The 22,585-nt window shown below is 42.0% G+C and overlaps 3 protein-coding genes across 7 annotated transcripts in view; 2 read left to right on the top strand and 1 right to left on the bottom strand.

The window, feature by feature from the left end:
- LOC119458038 (rRNA-processing protein FCF1 homolog) overlaps window positions 1-5,447 on the bottom strand; it is a 151,436-nt gene extending 145,989 nt beyond the window's left edge. Inside the window, exons 1-5 of one of the 2 annotated variants that reach the window (XM_037719838.2) lie at window positions 5,325-5,447; window positions 5,068-5,135; window positions 3,619-3,690; window positions 841-989; window positions 12-84 (exon numbers count right to left, since the gene is read on the bottom strand). In XM_037719838.2, the coding sequence (XP_037575766.1) occupies window positions 12-84; window positions 841-989; window positions 3,619-3,690; window positions 5,068-5,135; window positions 5,325-5,327 (365 nt within the window). In that variant the 5' untranslated portion in view covers window positions 5,328-5,447. The remainder of the gene's footprint in view (window positions 1-11; window positions 85-840; window positions 990-3,618; window positions 3,691-5,067; window positions 5,136-5,324) is intronic. The other variant, XM_049670697.1, reaches the window with a different exon arrangement.
- LOC119458037 (retinoblastoma-like protein 1) overlaps window positions 1-22,585 on the top strand; it is a 171,554-nt gene that overhangs the window by 134,891 nt on the left and 14,078 nt on the right. The window lies entirely within an intron of this gene.
- LOC119458862 (retinoblastoma-like protein 1) lies at window positions 5,665-20,550 on the top strand. Its single transcript, XM_049670694.1, has 7 exons — window positions 5,665-6,004; window positions 8,624-8,705; window positions 11,735-11,875; window positions 15,596-15,678; window positions 18,966-19,086; window positions 19,473-19,572; window positions 20,448-20,550. Exons 1-6 carry the CDS (start codon window positions 5,820-5,822, stop codon window positions 19,566-19,568), a joined length of 708 nt encoding a protein of 235 aa, XP_049526651.1. The 5' UTR covers window positions 5,665-5,819; the 3' UTR covers window positions 19,569-19,572; window positions 20,448-20,550.

Below are 22,585 nucleotides of genomic sequence, written 5' to 3' on the forward strand. Positions count from 1 at the left end.
TGCACACGTACCTGAGAGCAACCCTGTACTTGCTGCCCAGCTTCTCAAGTTCACCAATGACACAGTCAGTCACGTATGGGATGCCTGTTAGGATGGACAACATTTGGGCAACAGTTAGCTACAGTGCACTGTCCTTTCTAAATGTTATTCTTTGCAAGCAAGTGATATTAAATGGACACTAAAGAGGAAGTTAGTTTAGACTGACAACTGACAAAGTATCCTGTCATAACTTGGTCATAATTAATTTCATAAGAGGTTAATTACTATAAAAAATTTAGGCCAAACTTTCACTAAAAAAAAAAATTGTGCCATTATGTTAGCACCGGTACGTCTGTATGACGTCATTGATTTCAATTTTCGTGTACTTGGAGTGTTGTGGTGCAGTGAACGTTCTCAAAACTTGCCAAGTTTAGTCCTAGCTCATTTAGAATACAATGTAGTAAATCACTAGGCCGCAGCAGACGCCGTCAAAATCCACGACATCACGGCAAGCTGATGCATGAACTTCAAGGCAGCGTCACCGCTGTTTGTTTTTTTTAATCTTTTCCAGCGTGTCAATCCTCCCCCGAATGTAAAAGCGTCTTTTTTAAAATTTGTATTGTATTATTGTGCTATTTTTGCACGTATTAGTTTTTGTATTAATTTATTAATACAGTTCAACTTATTTTACTTTTTAGTGTCTCTTCGAAACAGTTACAAGGACTGACTGGTTATTCGTCCCTTTTAACTATGCCAGCAAAAAGTTTTATATACTGCTTTAGCAGATTTTACAGAACATCGAGCAGATTTTAAGGTTGTTACGACATACAATTCTGTGCTGCAGGTTAGTCGCGAACTTACACTTGGCATACAGGCAGTCCATCATTGACTGGATGACGTCCAGCTTGTTTTTGATGGCAAAGTTGATGAAGTTTGTGTCGATCAGGATCCGGAACGGAGGTCCCAGCTGTGTGTTGTACTTGAAGAACAGCGCCGAGGAGTAGTGTGGCCTTCAGATTCAAGAAACAAGGAAACGTATCAGGCACGCAGTACATCTATGCAAGCAGCCCAATTATTTCGCCATGAATATCGAACAGCGCAGTGCAGGACAATGACAGAAAAGGACTCACACAGCACCGTGTGTGTCCTGTGTCCTAGTCTTGCGTTTCGCTGTTCAAAATTCAGGACGATCAACCAACAAGCCCAAATTCTGACAATATTTCATTCTACTGTGGTTGCAGAAAATTTTTTACCTTTGACACTTTGTTGACTCAATTCCGTTTGTTTACCTGCAGCTGTCAGCAGCAATACGTGTACAACAGATGCAGAGCTCAATGCATTATACCCTCACGTAAGTTATACGGATTATGCCACAGGAAATATTTCATGATCGAGCTCAGATAGCACCTACACAGTGTCTACATGATGTCTCACTATACGCAAAGCCAACCTGTACTTAATTTGATACAACTCCAATGGTAACTAAAAATTCACTGCAAGCTGCTTCAATGACTCTCCAATCAGATGTGATACTATGAACACTGCTTTGTGGTCAATGAGAAACTATGTATGAAATGCTTTAACTTTCAACAGCAGGTAATACTAGTTACAGAGGTACAACTGCGCTAATGCGCAGAACTGCACTACACTCGACAGAATATTGCAGTCTTTTGTTGAGGTGCTGACGATGACAAACCTCTGTCTGACCCTCCAGGTCTTCCGCAGTCTGCGCAAAAGCTTGTTGTATGCTGCTCAGTACATTTGACGTCTTCCTATTCAACAACAGACCCTTTTCACAATTGTAAAGCTAGTCTTGTAAGGCAGTTTGTCCAACTAATGGTGGCATAGTCATTTTTGCACAGAACGTGTACAAGCACGGTTTGCTTGTATTGGGACATGGAAAATGTAGACGTGGCACTTATCATGAAACCATGCACAAGGGACAAGCCCCAGCACACATAGTTAACACTTCGTTTTCATTTGAATGATGACCGACGTTGCCATTAGTTGGGCAATTGTGGAGTGCAGAGAAGTGAACTTGTGAATTATGAAAAAAAGGTCTATAATTACGCAACTTTTCTTTAAATCAACTGTATTCAGAAGTCCAAAGATACCAATGCTTGTTAAATATCCTTGATTTAATGCAAACTAACTTCTCAGATGTTGTAGAAGCAAATTTATGGAAATCGAAAGCATCAACACATTCTGAAATCCCTGTCTGCATCAAAATGTATTTTTTGGCCCCGTGGCTGACTAATGGGCCGCTTTTTTAAAAAACGTTTTATTTCGTACAAAGTTGAACCCAATATTTATGCATTTCACACATGCTATTTTAGAGTTCCAAGCTTAGGAAAAAAAGAAAGGCCTTATTTGTCCAGAAAGGTGAGCCATTAATGTGCAGATTCTTTCATGAATGCAAGCTGCAAAGCCTTTCACATTGCCCAAAGCAAAGAAGGTGCAGAGTTATTAGTAAATTGCACAGAATTTTAATGAACAATATACATTAGGCATTTAGAAAGGGTGTAGTTTCATGTACTAAGTAAGCAGATTTCATCAACTACACAAATTCTGAAACTCTACTTCAAACTGTATGTATCAATCTGCATGGGCTGGTTGTCGGACACACCGCCAGTCAACAACAGAAACTTCAATGCCTTGTCCACACCACCATACTAAGGAGTGCTATAAATTGAAAATAAAGGTTTCAAGGGGAAACACTGTTTACACGGTTTTGCTTATTGCGCACTTGTATATCTACTTCTTTATTTATTGTTGTGGCATCTCGGAAACTGGCACTTCGTGGTTAGCTTTTTCGTCCTCGTGTAATGCTACAATCCCATACCCACCAACCTGTGAAGTTCAAAATTTACAAAACATTCCATGGGCACAACACTGGAAGAGGAAGATGGAAATAGCACAATTTGCTTTTTTGAAAGTTTGCCCTTAGCACACACCTCTTGCAGGATACATACACACTTTATCAACAATGATTTACTTTTAGATGCAGCACACAAGCTGCAATGAACTTGGCACAGCAAATATAATGACAATTAACACACTGTTTTCAGATCACAGTGACTTTTTCAGCCACTTTGGTGTAGCCAATTTCGCCTGCTTTAGGAACGGTTTGCTCGAAGTGTACCCCTCTGGTGCCCCTTCACAATCAGCAAGAAAACTTCCAAGGTTATGGTCAGACTCCATGCACTAACTTTTCCACAAACAAAACATATTTTTCCTGAAACTTGATGGAACATTCGTAAAATGGCAGAACTAGCGCAAATTTATAAACTTTACAGAAAACTGGGGAGAGTTGGGAGGTATGCATGCAATCAACAGACTCCCATGCTTTTTTTCCACTCCCTGCATCCTAAATATGGGGCCTATGGTGAGTAAAAAAAAAACTGGTATGATCAATGAGCGTTGCTGTGTAAAGAAGGAGTACACAAGTGAGAAATGTTAAACAATGGGCAAGTCATGCAGACAGCTCACACATTCAATGACACATCAAGAGGAACGACACACTTGACACACAAGGCAATGACACATCATTTGCTTTGTGCTTTAGCACCTTATGAATGATCCGGAGCGCTAGATTATATTAAATAGCAAAAAAAAGAAACGAAAAAAAAAAAAGCTTACGCCTCTGAAACTTTGATGGCATGAGGGTCTTCCTTTTTCTTCTTTTTTGGTGGCAGACGATCCTTTGCTTTCCTGCAAGAGTAGTAGAAGCAAAACCAGCGACCAAACAGTGGTGAAACGATAAGAATTAAGCACGCCGTTGAAAAGTCATGCAACATTTCTTATCAGAAACTATGTTTAGCTGCACAAGGACAAAATTGAAAACTTCACACACAAGAGAAACAAGCAAGTGTAACAAGGGGCATGAAGGAACAAACATGAGCTGATACAATGCAACAGCTCCTTTTACTCCATTCTACTGCATTCATTACGCCCGCTAGACAAGCATAATTCAATGATTCCTTTAACTCAGGAACATAAAGAATTGGGGTAGTCTGTTATCCAAGACTACAGCGTCAAGGACAGCGCAGACGAGGACAAAGATGGGTGATGAAGAAGCAATTCTGTCTGTTACACTCATCTTCATCCTTATGTGGACTGTAGTCTAAGATCTTTCACTCGTTTCCATTTTATTGTATCCACCACATGTGACTGTCCCATTCTGGCAATAACTAAGCTGGGATGATGGTCAGGCCAATGGTGATGCACAAAAATGAATATCAATCAATCAAAATTTTATTCATACGAATAAGAAAAAGGGGGTGACGCCGTGACGGGAAAAAGCTGCTTAACTGCAGCTCGACTAAGCCCGGTCTCCTGTGCTAAGATAGAATCACTGTGTTACTCTAGCCCTGACACTTTTCTGTGCCGACTTTACAAGCACAGTGGTACAGTCGGCACCAGTAGCAATTACCAGGCGGGCTTGCCTTCACCATGTGTGCACAGGAAATGTGCAAACAGTTTGGTGAGAAAGGTGGGCGGATGTATGGATGCTATGAACGACTCAGTTGGAACTGGAGAGTGACTGTGGCTTGTACACTCTATTCATTTAGAATTTTCTCTCCTTAATTTTTGTTCCCAGCCTTTATTAAAACTGCGCCGCTGGTTGCCGTTTCCGCCGCAGGGTAACAAAAGGGGGCACCTACCTGTGTAACGTAAAGGCATTTATTTTAAAGACGATGTCCAAAAGCTCGTCCCAAAATAAATAAAATAAAAGGATCGATGACAGCTCTTGCTGCTCGCTTGGAGGATTCGCAACTTTCGGCACCGAATTGATTGTGAGCGCAATAAATAAGGCATTTAGAGGGCAGAACTGCGACCTAAGCTGCCCGGTTGATCCATGATCAACCGCTGATCGAGTGTTGTTTCACTTGATGATCGAGTGTTGGCATCTGCGTTGTTTTTGCCTACTCGTCATTATTTGCTACAACGCGAACTCAATGTCACAAATCAGCCTTCTGCGACCTCAAACAGTTTCCAGTTACAGCGAATGCTGACGAGAGAGAGAGGGGCTTCTAAATGTGTAAGAATGACAGATGACGCGTGCCGTCACTGACAGTCGCTACTCACAGCCGTTGGTCTCGCAGGCTGATCATACGCTTCATTTTGGCAGCCTTCTGCGTCGCCTTCACCTTGGCCTGCGCACGAAAATAGTAGTATTAAACACACACGCCATCACAAACCGTACGTTGCAAGAGCGACGGCCTCCACTCTTGGATTCTACTATCCCGTTGAGGATGGTTACAGATGAAAACGTCACTCTACCCCAGATTTACTGCTGTTGTAGGTATGAATTACTCAGACGGGAGCACATATGAACAACATACCATATTCTTGCTCTAGGCGATGAATTGAGAACACGACAGCTGCACACTATCAACTTTTTCTCACACGTGCAACAAAACACACGCCGCAAAAGCGAAAACAGAAGCACATTGTTGGTATACTGTGCAGTGCGACTCGGACAACTCGCGCCAAAACAAGCCAAAACAATTTTTTTTTTCACACATTTGTCATCAGCTCAAAAGTAATAACAGTCTTTGTATCAACTTTTCATATTGTGTATGGAATCGTTACGCAGTAATTTGTTGAAAATATGACCAGAGCGAGCGTTTTTTAGGTACGGTTTGCTGAATTTGGAGTCTCGGAGGCTCGCCGGAATCGTTAGTTTCCGCGGCTGAAAGAAGTTGCGACGTGCATTGTCCGTCGGAGTGGGAAGCTTTAAAACCCGTTCGTCACTGCGAGCAGTTTGCCAAGACAACCGGTTCAAAACACAGGCCGCGGTTTGAATTAAGAGAGTTCCGTGGACCGACTGCAAAGCCATGGTGTTATTCCAGCAGCTGACGGAGGCGTCGCAGCTCCCGACGCCCGGTCGCAGCGACATGCACAACCGTGAGGCCGTCAACCGAAGCCCGATGTCGACGGCCACCCAATGCGCAAGCAAGCTGCAAGCGCTCTTGGCCGGCCGCAGAAATGCACCAAGCGATGAGCTGAGGGCTCTGTTAAGGTGTGCGATACTGTGCGTGCGTGCGCTTGTTTTTGACTGTGACGCAGTTAGCTTGCGAATGGGTGACGCTTGCGACATGGAAGGCTTTCGTTTCGAGGGAGAGGGCGTGGTCTGTTTAAACGATGCGGCGTATGCGCGACTCGTGCTGCTTATTACTTGGCGGTACCTATGTTTGTAATGAGCAAGACGTACTTGGTTATGAGTGAACACTTCCTTCCAAGGGTTTTCATGAGCATGAAAGAACATCAACCGGTGACTTGCTGGGTGGGGAAGCGGCATTGTAGGTGAGGGCGGTTAGGAGCCGCGTTACCGATGAAAAAAAATAAATAAATAAATAAAGAAAGTGTCTTGCATGGCATCATACTTCAAGGCGCTGTACGAAGTACTGGTATTGCAGGTAGACAGACTAGAGCTAGTGTGATTACTTAATAATAGCGTTATATATATGAAGAGAGAGCTTTCCCCCTGCATTGCACCACTGGCATGAATTATGACTGGTTTGCACATGACGTAGCAGATGCCATAAGGCTGAGACTGTTTTGAAGTGCAACGAAAATACGAGACACATAGAAACGACAGGACAAGGTGCTTTCGTTGTGTCTCGTCTTTTCGCTGCACGTCAAAAAACCAACCATACCGCTTGCCCAGCTTGCTGCCATAATGCTGAATCATTGACAGCCGCCACTACACTGCTTAAAACAACTGGAGAATTCACATGCGGCTTATTAGCAGTTTCTTAGTGTATTGCCAGCATAAAGACGTTCATGCAAGGCACATCATGCCTTCCACTTGTGTACTTCTTCAATGGGATCGTCCTCCTGGCATTGGATTCAGCCTGTGCATCATGGGATGTTGTGCATTGATACATATAGTACAACCGCTAGTACACTTGTGTGGAGCACAAGAGTGACGTGCTTGGGTGTGTGTGTGTGAGCTCCTTATACTGCAGGTACCACTGTTTCGAGGCTGTTTTGTTTCTATGCATGCACTGCCAAATGAGCTGACCCCAGAGGTTTGACGGTCACTGTGATACGTGATAGGGAAAATCGGGCGACCAGGCCCCGATTGTCCACCTTTGTGTGGCTGCCCAGTTGTTGCTAGGTCTCCCTTCCTGTAGGACAGACTGTTAAGGTTGAGCTTTGCGTAGCAGTGAAATGCAAAACATGCAAGTAGCAGAGGCCAGCCCGCTTGGTCGCACATGTCCTGCACCGACACGGTAGATTATAGTAAAGAGCATTAGCGTGCACCATTTCAGGGCTTTAGACTGGGGGTTGTGCATAGCAAACAGCTGGAATGTGGTGCTTAACTTTCCGAGACCTCGTGTACAGTGCTCAGCATTTGAACTGCGATACTTGGCCTGCATGGTGGCTGGCATAGTTTTTACGGTGCTGGGGACACCGAGCTGGTACATTATGGTATGTGATGAAAGCGAGGCACCCCAGCTATCACCAAGTGCTTATCGGTTGCACAAAAAGCACCACCCAGCATGCGGGCCGATTATCGCATTAGAATCGCTGCGTACTGTACATTGTCAGGAAATTAATTTCATCCAATTCAAAATTAAATTTGAAGTGAAAGTGTATAATATTCTCCCCAGATTTGAAGCCAGATGGATGTGGAACCAAATTGGTGGCTTAATCATGTTCTTGGTAACAGCACTCAAGGAAATTTGTACTAATTGGTGCTGTGGTCACTAATGATGAAAAGCATCCGTGAAGTATGTTTCGAATGCTGGTGGGATGAGCTGAAAATTCAGAAGCATCGTCAACACACCATCATACTGCAGAGTGCTGCATCTTCACCTCTGTGTTTAAGTAAACAAAGTCAGTTCTACTGTGAAAAACTTTAGGAGGCGGTCGCTTTGTTTAGTACATGGCATTTAAGCAAAACATGGGGCTGTCACATTCGTAACATACCAGTAGGTTATAAGAATAAAACTTCAAATGCAATTATGCCCCAGAACTGTTATCGGGTGTCAGGAAGTCGGGTGTCAGGGAGTATTTTGCCACTACTATAAGGAATGAGAATACAAATCCCAATATTCCCAACTGATTTTACATTGCTATGACTACATTGCATGTTGCTATGTGCTACTTAAAAGTGTTTTTCTCAGTGGGAAAGAAGCCCATGAATACATGCAAAATTGCCGTGCGACTGGCTGCACAAGGCACTTTGCATGTATTTGTGGGCATCTTTCACGCTCGAAAAAACACTTTTATGTAGCACGTATTGAGCAACCGAAAGCTGTATTGAGAGTTTTTCATGTTGCTCTACCATGCTATAGTGACACTTCTCATTGAATTATAATAATTGATAAGTTGATTAATTAATTAGGACTAATTATTTGATTAGGCGGAATGGAAAAACTAATCTGAGTATCTCCAGGCGACGGCAAATAACATCACCTTGGCTCTGTCCAGCTATGTAGCATTTTCATATTTTTAAAGTTTGGCCCAAGTTAAGTGAAACACCCTGTATTTAGCTTGTACCACTCGAGTATAACTTTATGGTCGCATTTTGCTTTTGAGCCTAAAGAATTCTTGTGGGCGGTGTATACTTTCTTTGTGCTTGTGTAGCTTCAGCATGGTATTTACTGATGTATTGTTCAACTTTATGCAGAAAATTTAGTTGCACGCTCGAAGCAAGCATCTCGAGGACTGTAACCTCAATGAGTGGCACATTCTGCGCTGCTTACGTGCAGGTAAATTGATGGCTTCAACATTCTCTTGCATGCCAAGTTCACTGCACGAGCACCTGTGAGCAGAAATGGCATTATTGTTTTGCTGTGTTAGTGTAGTAAAAGTTGCACACAGTTTTGTGGTCTGCAGCAGAGCATACACACATTCTTAAAGAAAGAGTGAAGATAAGCTATTTGGAAAAACGTATGATGCATAATGGTGTGTACCCAAGGGCATACACAAATGATATCTCTTAGTGCATGAGGGTATCATGTTATGTTTCTTGATTTTTCCAGCAGCTGTGGTATCTCTCTGCGTGGAGGGACAGTTGCAGCACTCGGTCTTTATAGTTCATCATGTTTTGTCTGTTTGTTTAATTACTTTGCAAACATCATCAGTGAGAAGTGTACTTCACAGACGAACTTGCAGGGTGACACATTTGTGTGACTGCGTTACCAATGCATCTTCCACAGTGCATCACACTCACTTTGCGAGAAGAAAAAGGGAAACCGAGGGGCTCAACTTAAGTTAGTCACAACTGCATCAAGCCAACAGAGAATGAACACAGGGAAAGCATAGGGAAAAGTAACTGTTCTTTTTAGTTGAAATGTGGAAATAATAAGGAAAAAAGGTGTACGAAAGTGGGCAAAAAGACAACACGCTGTGGTCGTCCTCCCATGCGCCATTCTTGGGTGTTTGTACTAGATGAAGCCCTGGGTGTATTAACAGAACACACTGTAGCCTTGCTGAGAGCAGTGCTGGCTAACACTTCTCTGCTTTCTAGACAGGACTGAATGACTTTCCCTAACTGTACCTGATTGTTTGCCGATCCCCCATAGTGGGTATACACTATTTCTAGAGTGAAACCAAACCAAGCTTCAATACAAAGCACGCAGAGCGAGATATTTTTGTGACCACACTATTTGTATAGCTTTCATATGAAATGAAGGTCTATAGGTTTCCTTGTGGCCTTTGTTAGGTTAAACCTGATATCAAAGAAGTCATGCAACTTCTTTGACATGCTTATTACAGTCAAACTTGGTTACAGTGAAGTGGGATCCGACATGAAAATGCTTTCATTAGATTTGACATTTGCTGTAAGCATGCACACCAATATCTGCAAACAAAATAAATGCGATTGGGTCTTTTCTGAAAGAAATGTGTATGCTATGCCTCCGATGAGCCAGCAAAGAGTTCCCTTTCTATATTGATGATCTGGTAGCGGCTTTCCATGCTGGTATTTGGCCATGTGATCAGCATTAAATCACACTGCTTTGCATTGCTAAATTAATCGTTTGCACCGTAAATAAACCACTATGCGATTGAGGAGATCGCACAGAATTGACCATATTGACTTGCCGGCTGCGAAGGAAGCCAAGCTAAGCAGTTTGTGAAAACGCGCATGCACATTCAGAATGTGCTGTTTTATGTTTCTCTTGCTGAGTGTATTTCACATTGTTTTGTTACCAGAATACATACTTTGAGCTACCAACTGAATGAATATTTGCTTTGCAGTAACTGATATTGTCTCTGATATTGAATTTTTGATTTTGCTACAGCAGTAGAATACTTACTGAAGTCAAGCATGGCCAATCATACTTTAAATTCACATTGTTGTATTCGATAATTCATTATATCCATTTTATGAGTTCAGACTGCACAGTGGAGCCCACATTTAATGGTCACATTTAAAACGCACTATAGAACAGCTTCTACACACCCAAAATGCTTTTCAAGGAATCTGTGTGAGAGCCGTCCACTTCTAACGACCAGGTGCCCTGCTCAGTTCTGCTTCAACGAATTGAATAAACCATGGCGTGATAGCATCCCAACAAGCCAGGGGAGGGAAGAAGACTGCTCAGTGCCTCCACAGTGCGAGCTTCGCAAAAGGGCCAATCAGTACAGCGTCGTGCCTGACTTTTCTTTCTCGTATTTATTTATTTGCTTTAAGGCTAGGCGTTAGATTGATTTTCCTTCCAATGAATTGACTAAAACTTTAATTGGGACTAATTTTTTTTTATTGCGATTAATCGGTTAAGCTCACATGATCAAAATCGGGCAAGTGCAGTCATTGACACCAAGAAATTGAGAATGGCTTCCAACTGCGTGTTTCTGTTGGCCAAATCTGTTAAAATATTTAGTTTTCCAATTCCTGTTTGTGTGCTCTAGCGCACCTGTTTTCTTAGCCAGAGAAATGGGAGATGACCAGAGGCATCTTACTTTCCTTCGGTGCATTGGATTGAGTTGGACATGCTTGAATGTACATTTGCACGATGTTTGTTCAAATAATGGTAAAGGCAACTGTTGATAAAAAATTAAAAAAATTACATTTTGGGATTTAGCGCACCGAAATCTTGATATAATCACGAGGCATGACATAGTGGGGGACTCCGGATTAATTTTGACTACCCGGGGTTCTTTAACATGCACCTAATGCAGGTACACTGGCGTTTTTGTATGCAACTGTCGACTCAAATAGCACATTTTTTTTTCTTCTAAGTGTATTTATTGTAACAAATCACTGACTGACATTTTTTGCTTATGTATGTAAATCCACAAACCCATTAATTAATTGATTAAAAGGTACTTAAATAATCGAGCTAAAATTTTAAATTGATGCCCAGCCCTAATTTACTTGCGTAGTCTTCTTACTTTGTGCATGCGCTGCTGCAGTCGGGACGTCACGCATGCAATTGCGGTTTTGCGCCCTCATTCAAGTATCTCGTATATATGCAAAGGAATTGACCTAAGACGTCCACAGCTTGTCAAACTTGAGAGTGCCGTTATTGGGTCAACATACCTCAATTACGAATTTCTGCCAGTTTGATACAGTGCACATAATATTTGGGAATACAGTGGCTGCTCTTCCACGCCTTGCTCTGTTCTTTATTAGTAGTTTTGAATGAAAGTCCAGTTATAACGAAGTTCTGATGTGTTGTGAGTGCATTTCATGCAGTGAAGGTGTTCATTGTAACTGGGCTCAACTGCGCTAGCTTTGTGTCAAAGGCACCTCGGCCATGTTCCCTACAGCACCTGCACCCTTTCCTTCCAGAACTTGGTTGAGCAGCAAGGTAGAAGCATGGATGCTGACCTCGCTCGCCGACAGCTTCAGATGGGCGAGATGTTGTTCTACAAGGCTCTGGAAAGCGTGGTCGTTGAAATGAAGCAGCAAAAGCCAGACACTGATCTCTCGGTTGGTGCATCCCTGTTTGTTGGCCTTAAATAGCTCTATTGTTTTTGGGCTGTGAGGCCTCTGTGGGAAATCGTGTAGGATGGTGGTTGCGCATTTTTTTTAAACTCTTGCACTGCAGCTGGTCCTTGTCACTGAAGTCACACAGTCATTGACGGTAAAGTTTATATAAAACAACTGCAATGCACGTATAATAGAGGCTAGAGTAAGATAGTGTGAATCTACAAGAGCTGGATTAACGTGCCTGATTATTCATTTTTTTCATTTCGTACCTGTTCAGTGGAATATTGCTACTGTGGGCATTTTGCATGCTATGGAACACATCTTACGAAGCATTAAACTTGTTCATCGTACTATTGCCATTCATGAACGTGTGCATTTGTCAATGGTGTTTGATTTTGTAGTCATGTGAGGCTTCATATTTGCTTTTGGTGGTTGTTTTGGCCATTAGGGATGTTGATGTAACCAGCCTCACTCTATAACCAATACAGCTGTGTTTGTTCTTCCTGTTTTTCTCTAGCCATATGACAAAGACACTTATTTGTCAATATAGTATTCTTTTTACGGGCATTTAGTGCCTCATGCTTACATCTATTGTCTGATTATAGTTGCTTTCATGACATGACCACTGTTCATGTAACCAATGCAACCTACCTGTAGTAATGCCTTTAGGCAATACGTAGGTACAGACAAACTTCATAGTTGCCTATACCTTGCCATGTTGGCAGTTATTTGAGATGTTGGACATGCATTCATCTACATTTTCACCAATTTCATGTGATGCGCACATACAAAGTCGGCTTCCATTAATTCAACCCTGATGGGATTGATGAAATTGGTCGAATGCAGAACATCAAAACACACTGCTGATTCATTCAGCAGTATTTACCCGATTTTAACACGCCCCTGAATCAAACGCGCCCGATTTCTACATTTCCAAAGTAGAAAACTAACGTAAATATAACATTAAAGTTTGTAAACAAAGTAAAAACCTAACGTGCACCTGATTTTTTAGCAAGAATTGGCAAGGGTCAAATATGTCTTGCAATGGCGGTTGGTTTCCTAAAGTTTTCTAAAGCCTGCTTCGCTGCAATACAGTCGTTTTATGCTGTAAAGCATACAAAATTCCCAAAGGCTGTTTTTAGTTCAATTGTCTTGGAAGAAAAAAAAAAAAAGTCGTCTTAGAATCGGGTAAATACCATTTTCAGACATTGTGAACTACCATTATTGCTTGAAAATGTTCCTTGGGCAGGCCAGAAATACCTGTTTTTGATGGGAGATTTGACATGTGCGCCTTGCATTCACTGTCCTCAAAGCTCTGCCAATACATGCTGCCATTAAAGGGGTTGCTATTGTGGTCACCATAGGGGTCAGATGCACGCATGCTGACTGGTCAAGTTTGAATTATCCAGCAAAGGCCAATTTTAGGATTGAAATAATTAAAGTTTGGGCCTATGCATGGGTGCTGGCCGGAACCTTTGGTCGGTCGGAATGAAATTAACCGAAAAAATCAAAATTAACTGTAGTCAAATTAACAGAAGTCTACTGTACAGTGTGATTGCACTTTCAAAAAAGCTTCACAATTCTTACCCATCTCGTTGTGTTAATAGCTTTTCGAGGTGATAGACATGCATCTGGCTGCATATGATGCTGTATATGATGTGCACTACAATTTATTCCATTGGGCATTGCGAGGCCAAGTAATTCTGTTTAAGCCTTGTGCTGGTTCACTCTCACTTTTAATTTTACCTCAAATGTGGTCTTATTTGGCATGTTGGTACAGGTATCTTACTACATAACAAAGCTTTAAGAAAAAGGGGAAAAGCAATGCTCCCTAATGAGGCTTGTACTTACAAATGTGCTATCACGGACAAATGAGATGGAAACTATTAAGGTATAAAGTACAATACCACTTATGAATATTAGCAAGAGAGTGTAATTTGGTACCACTACTATTCTATCGCCACCAGTGGCGGCACAAGCTTTGAACTGTGCATACAAGCTGCAATCATGTGACGTCATGCAATAGACACGAAAACCAAAACTAAATAATGCCTTCTAGTTAGTTAGCCCCAATTTTGTTGCGTTTCATTTGTCCATGACAGTACATTGAGGACGAACTTAGGCAGGCAACAACAAACATGGCAAAGATAGTGAACAGAGTACACGTGTACACACAATCTCGGAAAGTATGAATTTAGCACACTGCCATCACTTTGTAGTAACACAAAGGATGGCATAATGTAATGGCATAATATCGATGATGACAGCGTTCATCATCAGCATAACAGAATGGACGAATGAACAAAAAGCAAGATCAGTTTCGAGCTTTTGACTACCGTCGTATTTTGACTACCACAGTATTTCACCAAATTTTAGTTTACTTTTAGAGCGCAGCTCTTAGGCGCCCGTTTCTGCGGTGAGCGTCGGCGTAACTGAGCGAACGAGCACAGCGAAAGATGAAAGCAAACATGGAGTGCAGCGGGGGATGGAAATATGCAGGGAGAAAAGTGGAGAGGAGGGTGCAGCAGAACTATGAGGTGGAAAGCGGAGGAGGCTATGGCGAAAGGGTAGAAGAAAAGTGTAGTGCGGCGGCGATGGCGCCAGAGTAGCGCACGTCGGCGGCGACTGCTGTAATCGCGTCCACGCGTCACCCCCGCGCTGCCTGTCGCGATTTCCAGATTGGCGAGGCAGTCGCACCACACTTCACTCCGTTTGAAACGTACCGCATGGGACAGATTGTCCGCGCCAGCCAATATATCGCGCAGTGAAAACACGTATAGAGCTGCGCTCAAATTTCGCATTAGCGAGTATTGTAATCGTTGGTGAATTTTTACCCGCCGTGGTTGCTCAGTGGCTGTGGTGTTGGGCTGCTGAGCACGAGGTCGCGGGATCGAATCCCGGCCACGGTGGCCGCATTTCGATGGGGGCGAAATGCGAAAACACCCGTGTACTTAGATTTAGGTGCACGTTAAAGAACCCCAGGTGGTCCAAATTTCCGGAGTCCCCCACTACGGTGTGCCTCATAATCAGATCGTGGTTTTGGCACGTAAAACCCCATTATTTCATTTTTGTTGGTGAATTTTTTTATGGAGTGGACAGCCCCATTTAATTAATGATATACAGTGGAATCTCAGTAAACGGAAATCACTTAAATGGTACTGCCACTTAAATGGAACACCATCCTCATGGTTGGTTGGTCTTGTATACATGCAATGCTAAAAGCTTTGTCTCCTGATAAACGGAACCAATTTCCCTGGTCTCTTGAGATTCCATTTAAAGAGAGTGCACCTTATGACTGATAGTTAAAGCGGTGACTGTTAACCCCTTAACTGCCATGACAAATTAAAAAAAAAAATGTTTTTAAAAGTGCAGATGTTTTTTAGACCTACATATATTTTGCAGCATCTTTTTGTAAAACGTATACCAGGAATGCCTATTGCATTTTTACTAGTCTTGTTAAAAAAGAATAGCAAAAGTCATTGTGCATTTGTCAAAATTACCATAAGCTGCACATACACACATGTGCATAAATTATGGAAAGTTCATAACGAGTTAACTCGTTGTCGGCAGTTAAGTGGTTGAAGGACTGTTAGCTTTCTACAGTTTTTGTGACATGTATGTGGACATCAAGTACATCAAGGACCTTCAAGGACATTTTCACGTGTGTCACTAGATAAAAATAAATAAAATGACCTGTATCTTATCTTTCTTGCATTGAAGGTTTACCTCAGCAACAGTGCTTTCCAGAGGTCACTGTTTGCGTGCTGCCTGGAGATTGTGATGTTCTGCTACAACTCGCAACGGTAATTGTTTCCTTTTGTTTTTTTTTGTCTCCTTGCAGAACAGTAGTGACACGGTTGATATTTTTGATGATGCTGTTGATGGTTATAATTTCAGTATGAGGGAAGTGTTTGTGAATTGACAAATGGCATTTGCTTTGGCATACTTGGGTTTATGTATTTAAAAAAATGGTCCTGTAAATTAGAGACGTTATTTATTTTTTTGACAAACAGTTTTTCTTAAAAACATCAGAAATTGTATAATAGTCACTTATGAATGTTTAGTGAGTTGAAACTTACTAACTTACATTTTAGATAATAACTTTAGTACACATGTTCCAATTTCAGAACTGAAGCTGGTGCATGTGTATGTCGTAGAAATCCTTAGACTGCTACTACTTTTTAAATATTCCTCCCTGAAATCTGTCACGTGATATTATACCGGTCTTTCACATAGTTGAAAGAGCTGTTTGCAAGGCTGGTTGGTTTATGTGAAAGGAGCGCATAACAGTGCAAAATGAGACGCAGTAGACTTCCATTGATTCAACTCGAGTTAATTCGATTTTTCGGTTAATTCGATCCCGACTAAAGGTCCCGTCGGCGCCGATACATTTCTATAGGCCTAAACTTCCGTTATTTCGATCCTAAATTGGCTTCGCCGGATAATTCGAGCTTGACTGGTCAGTTTCGCCGCAATTCAGCCGTGTTATGCGGTGAAGCATACCAAGAATGGAAAGGGACCACTGTCACGGGACATAGTGCACGTTCCTTAAATATACGGGCATGCATGCGCTGTCTCCGGTCACAGTAAGAGCAGCTAGACGCCTATTAAGCATACTGGCAGTCATTAAGAGCTCTTTCTGACATTGCTGTGGAGATTTGAGCCCTCATTTTGCCCGCCAAGTGTGACTCGTATATAAGACCGGCCTAGTATGCGTTCCTTAATTATGCGCACGTGCTGTGCACCGAGAAGTGGTGAGAAACCATGTGTGCTTTGGGAAAGCTAGCGAAAAGGAAGGTGGTACGATGAATACACTCCGAAAGTCTAGGGGATGTTTAAAGTCAACAAAAGAGCAGTGTTCTATCTAAAACTCTGAAGGCCTGCCAGTAAACTAATTAGGCGTCTCGGTGCTCGTATTGTGACCGGAGGCAATGCATGTGCGTGTGCAAATTGAGGAACACCAGCTATGTCACATAACAGTGGCACCTTTCACTGCTTGGTATTCTTCACTGCATAACATGGCTCTACTGCGGCGAAGCAAACTTTGAAGGCAAATACTGTCAAGTGAATCAATGGCATTTCGGCGTCTTTTTCTTTCTTTTGTTTAATTTGACTCGCCAGATAATTCGCTCAGTTCTGTCTTGCCCTACTGTGTATGAGGAAGCCTTTATGAAGAAATAGTAAATGCAGTACAGTTTGCTGCCAGCTTGTCAATGAATATGTGTAAACTTGATCTTTAATGGACTATCAGACTATGCATTCTGACTACCCCTTCTCAGAATGAATTGCCATGCTTAGAACCACACAAAACTGGTTAACAGGGGCAAATAAGCAAACAAAATTAAATGCAAAAATGAAACTTATAAATGAGTAAACAACTAAAAGCAACTCACGACTATTGCAGGCTAAATATAACATGCACTGCAAGGCCGTAGCAATGGCAGGGTTAGGTGACGACTCTTGACATTACGGTATGTACATAACAACCTAGCTTGTCTGTCTTTTCAGTGATCTTTTCGATTGCCTCACCTGCAATTTGCTTCTATTTAGTTACAAAGAACTACAGTAATGTCATATAAATGCAGCAACAAGTACAGTTGCAACATTGCGGTCAAGAAGCACATACAACCATAACTTGTACCTACCATATTGAAAAGATATTGCAGCAAGCAGAGGGGAATTGTGTACAGTAAGCAGCGTACTGAATTGCAAACCCAGACTTGCATAACTTGCAGCAGAAACCACAGGACTCCTACACAAGACTCAAGGAGTAGAAAAAACAAAACAGAAGTTTCAACTCCTCCTTCACCTCGATTGTACACTCTGGGCTAATGTGAAAGGGGAGAAGCAAAAACTTCTGTACTTGATCTGTGTTCAAACCGCAACTTATGCAAACATGCATGCCAGAAGCCGTCGCATTGCTATTTGATATAAAGTTGTCACTTTGAAGAATCCCCCTTGTGAAACTTCTTGTTTAGTGCAGAACTAGGAAAATTGCTGGCTTTGAATGCTAATCTCACCTCTCCTGTCACATTCATGTGTATGTCTCTAGAGAAGATTGTCTTCCCAAATGCCTTTCTCTCATATTGGAATGCCTATATATATATATATATATATATATATATATATATATATATATGTGTATATATATATATATATATATATATATATGACCCGCAAATCAACTCATTTTTGTTCTGTGCATTGTACGCACCATGTCTTAAACGTAATCTCACACTGAGTGCCTATTGGAGGCGTTTCTACCTCTTGCAGGAAATGTATGTGTACAAGAATTGCTTTCTGCTTCTTGCTGTTAAGTTAACTTAACCGTGGCTTTCTGTTTTGCCAGTTTATTTGCTAAACTATTTATCTATGTAAAAGGGGGATACTGCATTACAAAAACATGGACAACAGATCGAATAAGTGGACAGGATGCGCTGCGCGCAGACTCACAACTGAATTTTATTGGGTGAAAGTTGACATATATACAATGAACAAAAAGACTTCATCATGCTCAGTGGCCATCCAAAATGCTGCAGTCGCAATCTTGTGTCCAGAAATTGCCCTTCACAATCGGCAAGTACCATGGAAGGATCGCTTTTTTTTCTCGTTTTATAATATACGCCTCGGCAGACAACTCCCGTGTACGGTGGTGCCTATGACGGTACAAAATCTTAGTTCTTTCTAGAAGCGGAAGGTATACCTTCTTTGTCTCATTTTCCCAAGCCCTGCAATGCTTTGCTACGTGGGAATATTCGTCTGATGACTGGTCCTTAAAATGTTCTTTAAAACGGATATTAATGTGCAGTGTCCCCCTTTTACGAGATGAACATACACCAACTAGCCCAACCTGCCGCTCTACTATTTGATTATGGTCAAATTCACAGCGTGCTTCAATGCCTGCAGCAAAAAGCACGTACAGGTCGTTAAAGTTTGGTACAATAAATACTATGAGCCGAAGTGGTTTATATCAAGTGGTTTGATGCGGTGCCTTCTTTAAGATTCACTTTCTGAAAGTGCAATGTCTATGCTGTCCATTGCTGTTGCAGTTCAAAGCACTTGCAGTGTGTACAATCATTTGGCCTTGCAGAGAATTTCCCTGGATCTTGGAGGTGTTCTGTCTGAAGCCTTACAACTTCTACAAGATCACTGAGCCTTTGATCCGTGCTGAGAAAAGCTTGTGGCGAGAAGTCATCAAGCACCTCAATCAAGTGAGGATAATTTTTGACGGTATACATTGAGCGGGATATCGTTAGTGTTTACACTGGCTAGTGAGGCCTCTTGTCTGAAGTCTCTTGTGTGTCATGTGTACCTCTGAGATGTGTAATTGCACAAAATTTTACTTGCAACGGCAAATTATACTTGGTGTTTGCACTTATTTGTGTTGCATTGTCTCAAGTCTCTCGTATGTCATGTCTCATCACGCACAGAAAAAGGTGACACAACCAGCAAATAGACCCCTAGTATGTACTTCTTGAGGGTGTGAGAACTTGCTTATACAGCTTATCTGTCTTTGATATATCTGTCACTCAGTTTGGCATAAGTCTTCGAAGGATTTTTTTTTGTCCTGGATGCTGACAGCAGGTTTGCTATGCAGATTGAGGAGCAGATCCTGGAGTCTCTCGCCTGGAAAGACGACCTCTCCACTGTGGGATGTACTGAGCCGCTCCCAGCAGATTGTGCCCCAGTGTAAAGAGGTGCGTCAGTTTCGTGCTTGCCTACTTGACATCATTTCATTGTGATGTAAGAGTAACTTTGGTTTTGTTTCATTACAGAGTACCCATCATTAATTTCTAGTAGAAGGTCACATTATTGTTGATAGATTGCAATTACTTCTGTCCCTAGCTTGGTTAGAGTCACTTTTGTGTAATTTGTCTTGAGTTTACAAATAATTTATCTTCCACATTGAAAAGCAAGCTGTCCTGAGTGGGAATCTTACTGTTGCCATTACTGTTTGATATTGTGTTACTGCTGATCTTATGACAAGAGGTCGGCATTGAGCTTGATTACCTAATTTTTTGTTATGAGCAAATAATAAATTTGGCTTTGCCATAGTTGAAAATTGGGGTTGCTGTTATGGGTAAAAAAAATCATATTGCTCTTGTCACACAGGAAAAAATTTTTATTTGAGCTTTATTATTTCAACTTTTGTGAGCTAGCACTAAGCTCGGTTTAACAGTGTTGAGTGCTTCCTCTCCTGAAGTGGCTACGTATCGCATTACTAAAGCTGCATTGCTTGTTTAGATGATGAGGAGTAGTCGAACGAGGAATGTCGCTTGAAGCCAGTGTTTCGACAGGGTGACTTGTCTTTGTCAGGGCAGCAACTGCTTTTCTTAGCAGCGTTTCTAAGCGATGTCCTGGCCCATTCTCCTCATCCTCGCCCTTTGAGGGTGGGGAAGAGTGAGCTTCGCATACATAAATATGATGCCAAGGAAAGCAGCTGCTGCCCTGATGAAGACAAGTTCCCCTGTCGAAACGTTGGCTTAAAGTAACATTCCGTGTTCGACTACTCCGCATCATTCAAGATTGCACTTTCCTTTAAACTTCTGTCTTGTTTGGATTGCTTGTTTAGGTGTTTCCTCAGTGGCGAATTGAAATGTTTGAAGAATCTGAGAAGAATGATGACAATGAAACCTCTCTCTTCTGTGGCACACCTTTCGCCAAGCAGATCACGAAGCGACCAGAGCCACTTCAGGTCAAATGAAACAGGTAAGTGTCCACAAACATATTTGAGATTGACATGATTTAAGAGAAAAAAAAAAAAAGAACAGACAGCATGAAGAAAAGGAGTAGACACGGGGTAGACACCAAGACAAGTACTACTTTGACCAGTTTCTTTTGTGCTGTGTCTGTTTTTTGTGCTCTTCAATCATGTCATAAATGCATCAACTAGGCCCTCTGAAAGTCCTTTTAAGTGCTATTTGAGAATGTCATTGGCCGCTTGTCAGGGATGGTTTGAAATGAACCATCCGTGTGTCTGCTTTTCAGAATACAGAGGGTTGTTTTCTGTGTCCTTGTGTCAAAAGTTTTGTGCAGCCTTTAGCCATGGGTCTGTATGACATCTAAGCATGATCACAGTGCTTGTTAGTACAGCAGGTAAGCCCTTGTTCCGGTCAAATTAGGAAGAAACAATGAAAGCAATAACATGACATGCTCAGTGACCTTTCCACATGAAGAAGCATGGTGCTGTTGCAGCCTGCCAGGATGTATGAAAGAAATCGATGAAGGCATGCCACAATTTGCATAGGCCAGCATAATTTCTGCATAATCTGCTAGACTGAAGAAGTTTCATGAACGAGAAAGTTGGCTTCCACCTCAGTGTAGCGTTAACTGTTTGGGTGCCAGGTGTTTTTTCCAAAGTGTAACAAATTAAATTTCTGTCTAGGTAACCCATTAGCAGCATTTAATTCGCCATGCTATTTATTGGATGATACATTGCTGAACATTTTAGAAAGTTCTAAATCTGAAAAATCAGACATGAATTCACTGACGATTACAATACTCCCTAATGCAAAATTGAGCGCAGCTCTATACGTGTTTTCATTTCACGTATATTGGCTGGTGCGGACAATTTGCCTCCTGCGGCACTTTGGAAACAGAGCGAAGTGTGGCGTGACTGCCTCGGTAATCTGGAGATCGCGAGAGCCAGTGAGTGGGTGACGTGTGGGTGCGATTCACAGCAGCCGCCGCAGACAGACCTCCCAGACGACGAGCGATACTCTGGCGCCATCTCGTAGCTATCGTCGCCATACGCGTCGCCTTCTCATGCTTTCGCCGCACCCTCCTCCTCCTCCGCTCCCGCCTCATGGTTCTGCTGCACCCTCATCCTCCACTGTCCTCCTCGCATCCGCGTTCACTCTTTCATTCTGCACTGTGCTCGTTCGCACCGATAACGCCGATGCTTGCTGCAGGAACGGGCGCCTAAGAGCTGCGCTCTAAAATGAAGACTTATGGTAGTTCATTGTTTTATTGGGATAATTCGTGTTCCTCCGGGAGCGTGGCATCGTTGCAGCTGTCATTGCCCATTGAAATGGCCTCATAATCATTGAAGTCTTCTGAATGATTGTTCATAAGAAGTTCTGTAAGTTCTGCCTAGTTTTATAAATTGCGGGGAAACAAGAGATGCGAGCAACACCGGCAGTTGATAAGCTTTGTTGCACCAACTGTCGTATAAACCAAAACCTACCATAATAATTGTAGTTAACCAACCTTCTGAGCAAATGGCTCCACCAGTCTGCATATGTTTCTCTCTCGAATTGTCTCAGGCTTGGTCAGTAGTGTGCACTGGCAGCCAGACCAGATTATTTATTTATTTATTTATTTATTATTATTTTATTTATTTTATTTGTTTATACATACTGCAGCCATTGGGCTTCAGCAGAATGGGACAAGAAGCATAAAACACACACACACCACACACCACACAAATTGAATCCTAATGATGCAAAGTAACCACACTGTGTATAAAATTATTACAAAATCAGAATACAAGGCAATGAAACCAAACTTAAATGAGAACAATGTAAGGTGCTAGTTATACATTTGCTATACTATGCTAGAGCATTCAGAAATGCGGACAATAAGAATGGCCGAGTTGTACCGGTAATGAGTTCCAGTAATGAGTTCCAGTGCCAGGTAACAGTTCCAGTGATCAATTGTGCATGGAAAAAAAAGAACTGTATTAAAGTGTGTCGGTACTGTGAGAAAGCT

Source organism: Dermacentor silvarum, chromosome 7 (genome assembly GCF_013339745.2).
Source record: "Dermacentor silvarum isolate Dsil-2018 chromosome 7, BIME_Dsil_1.4, whole genome shotgun sequence".
Taxonomy (NCBI): Eukaryota; Metazoa; Arthropoda; class Arachnida; order Ixodida; family Ixodidae; genus Dermacentor; species Dermacentor silvarum.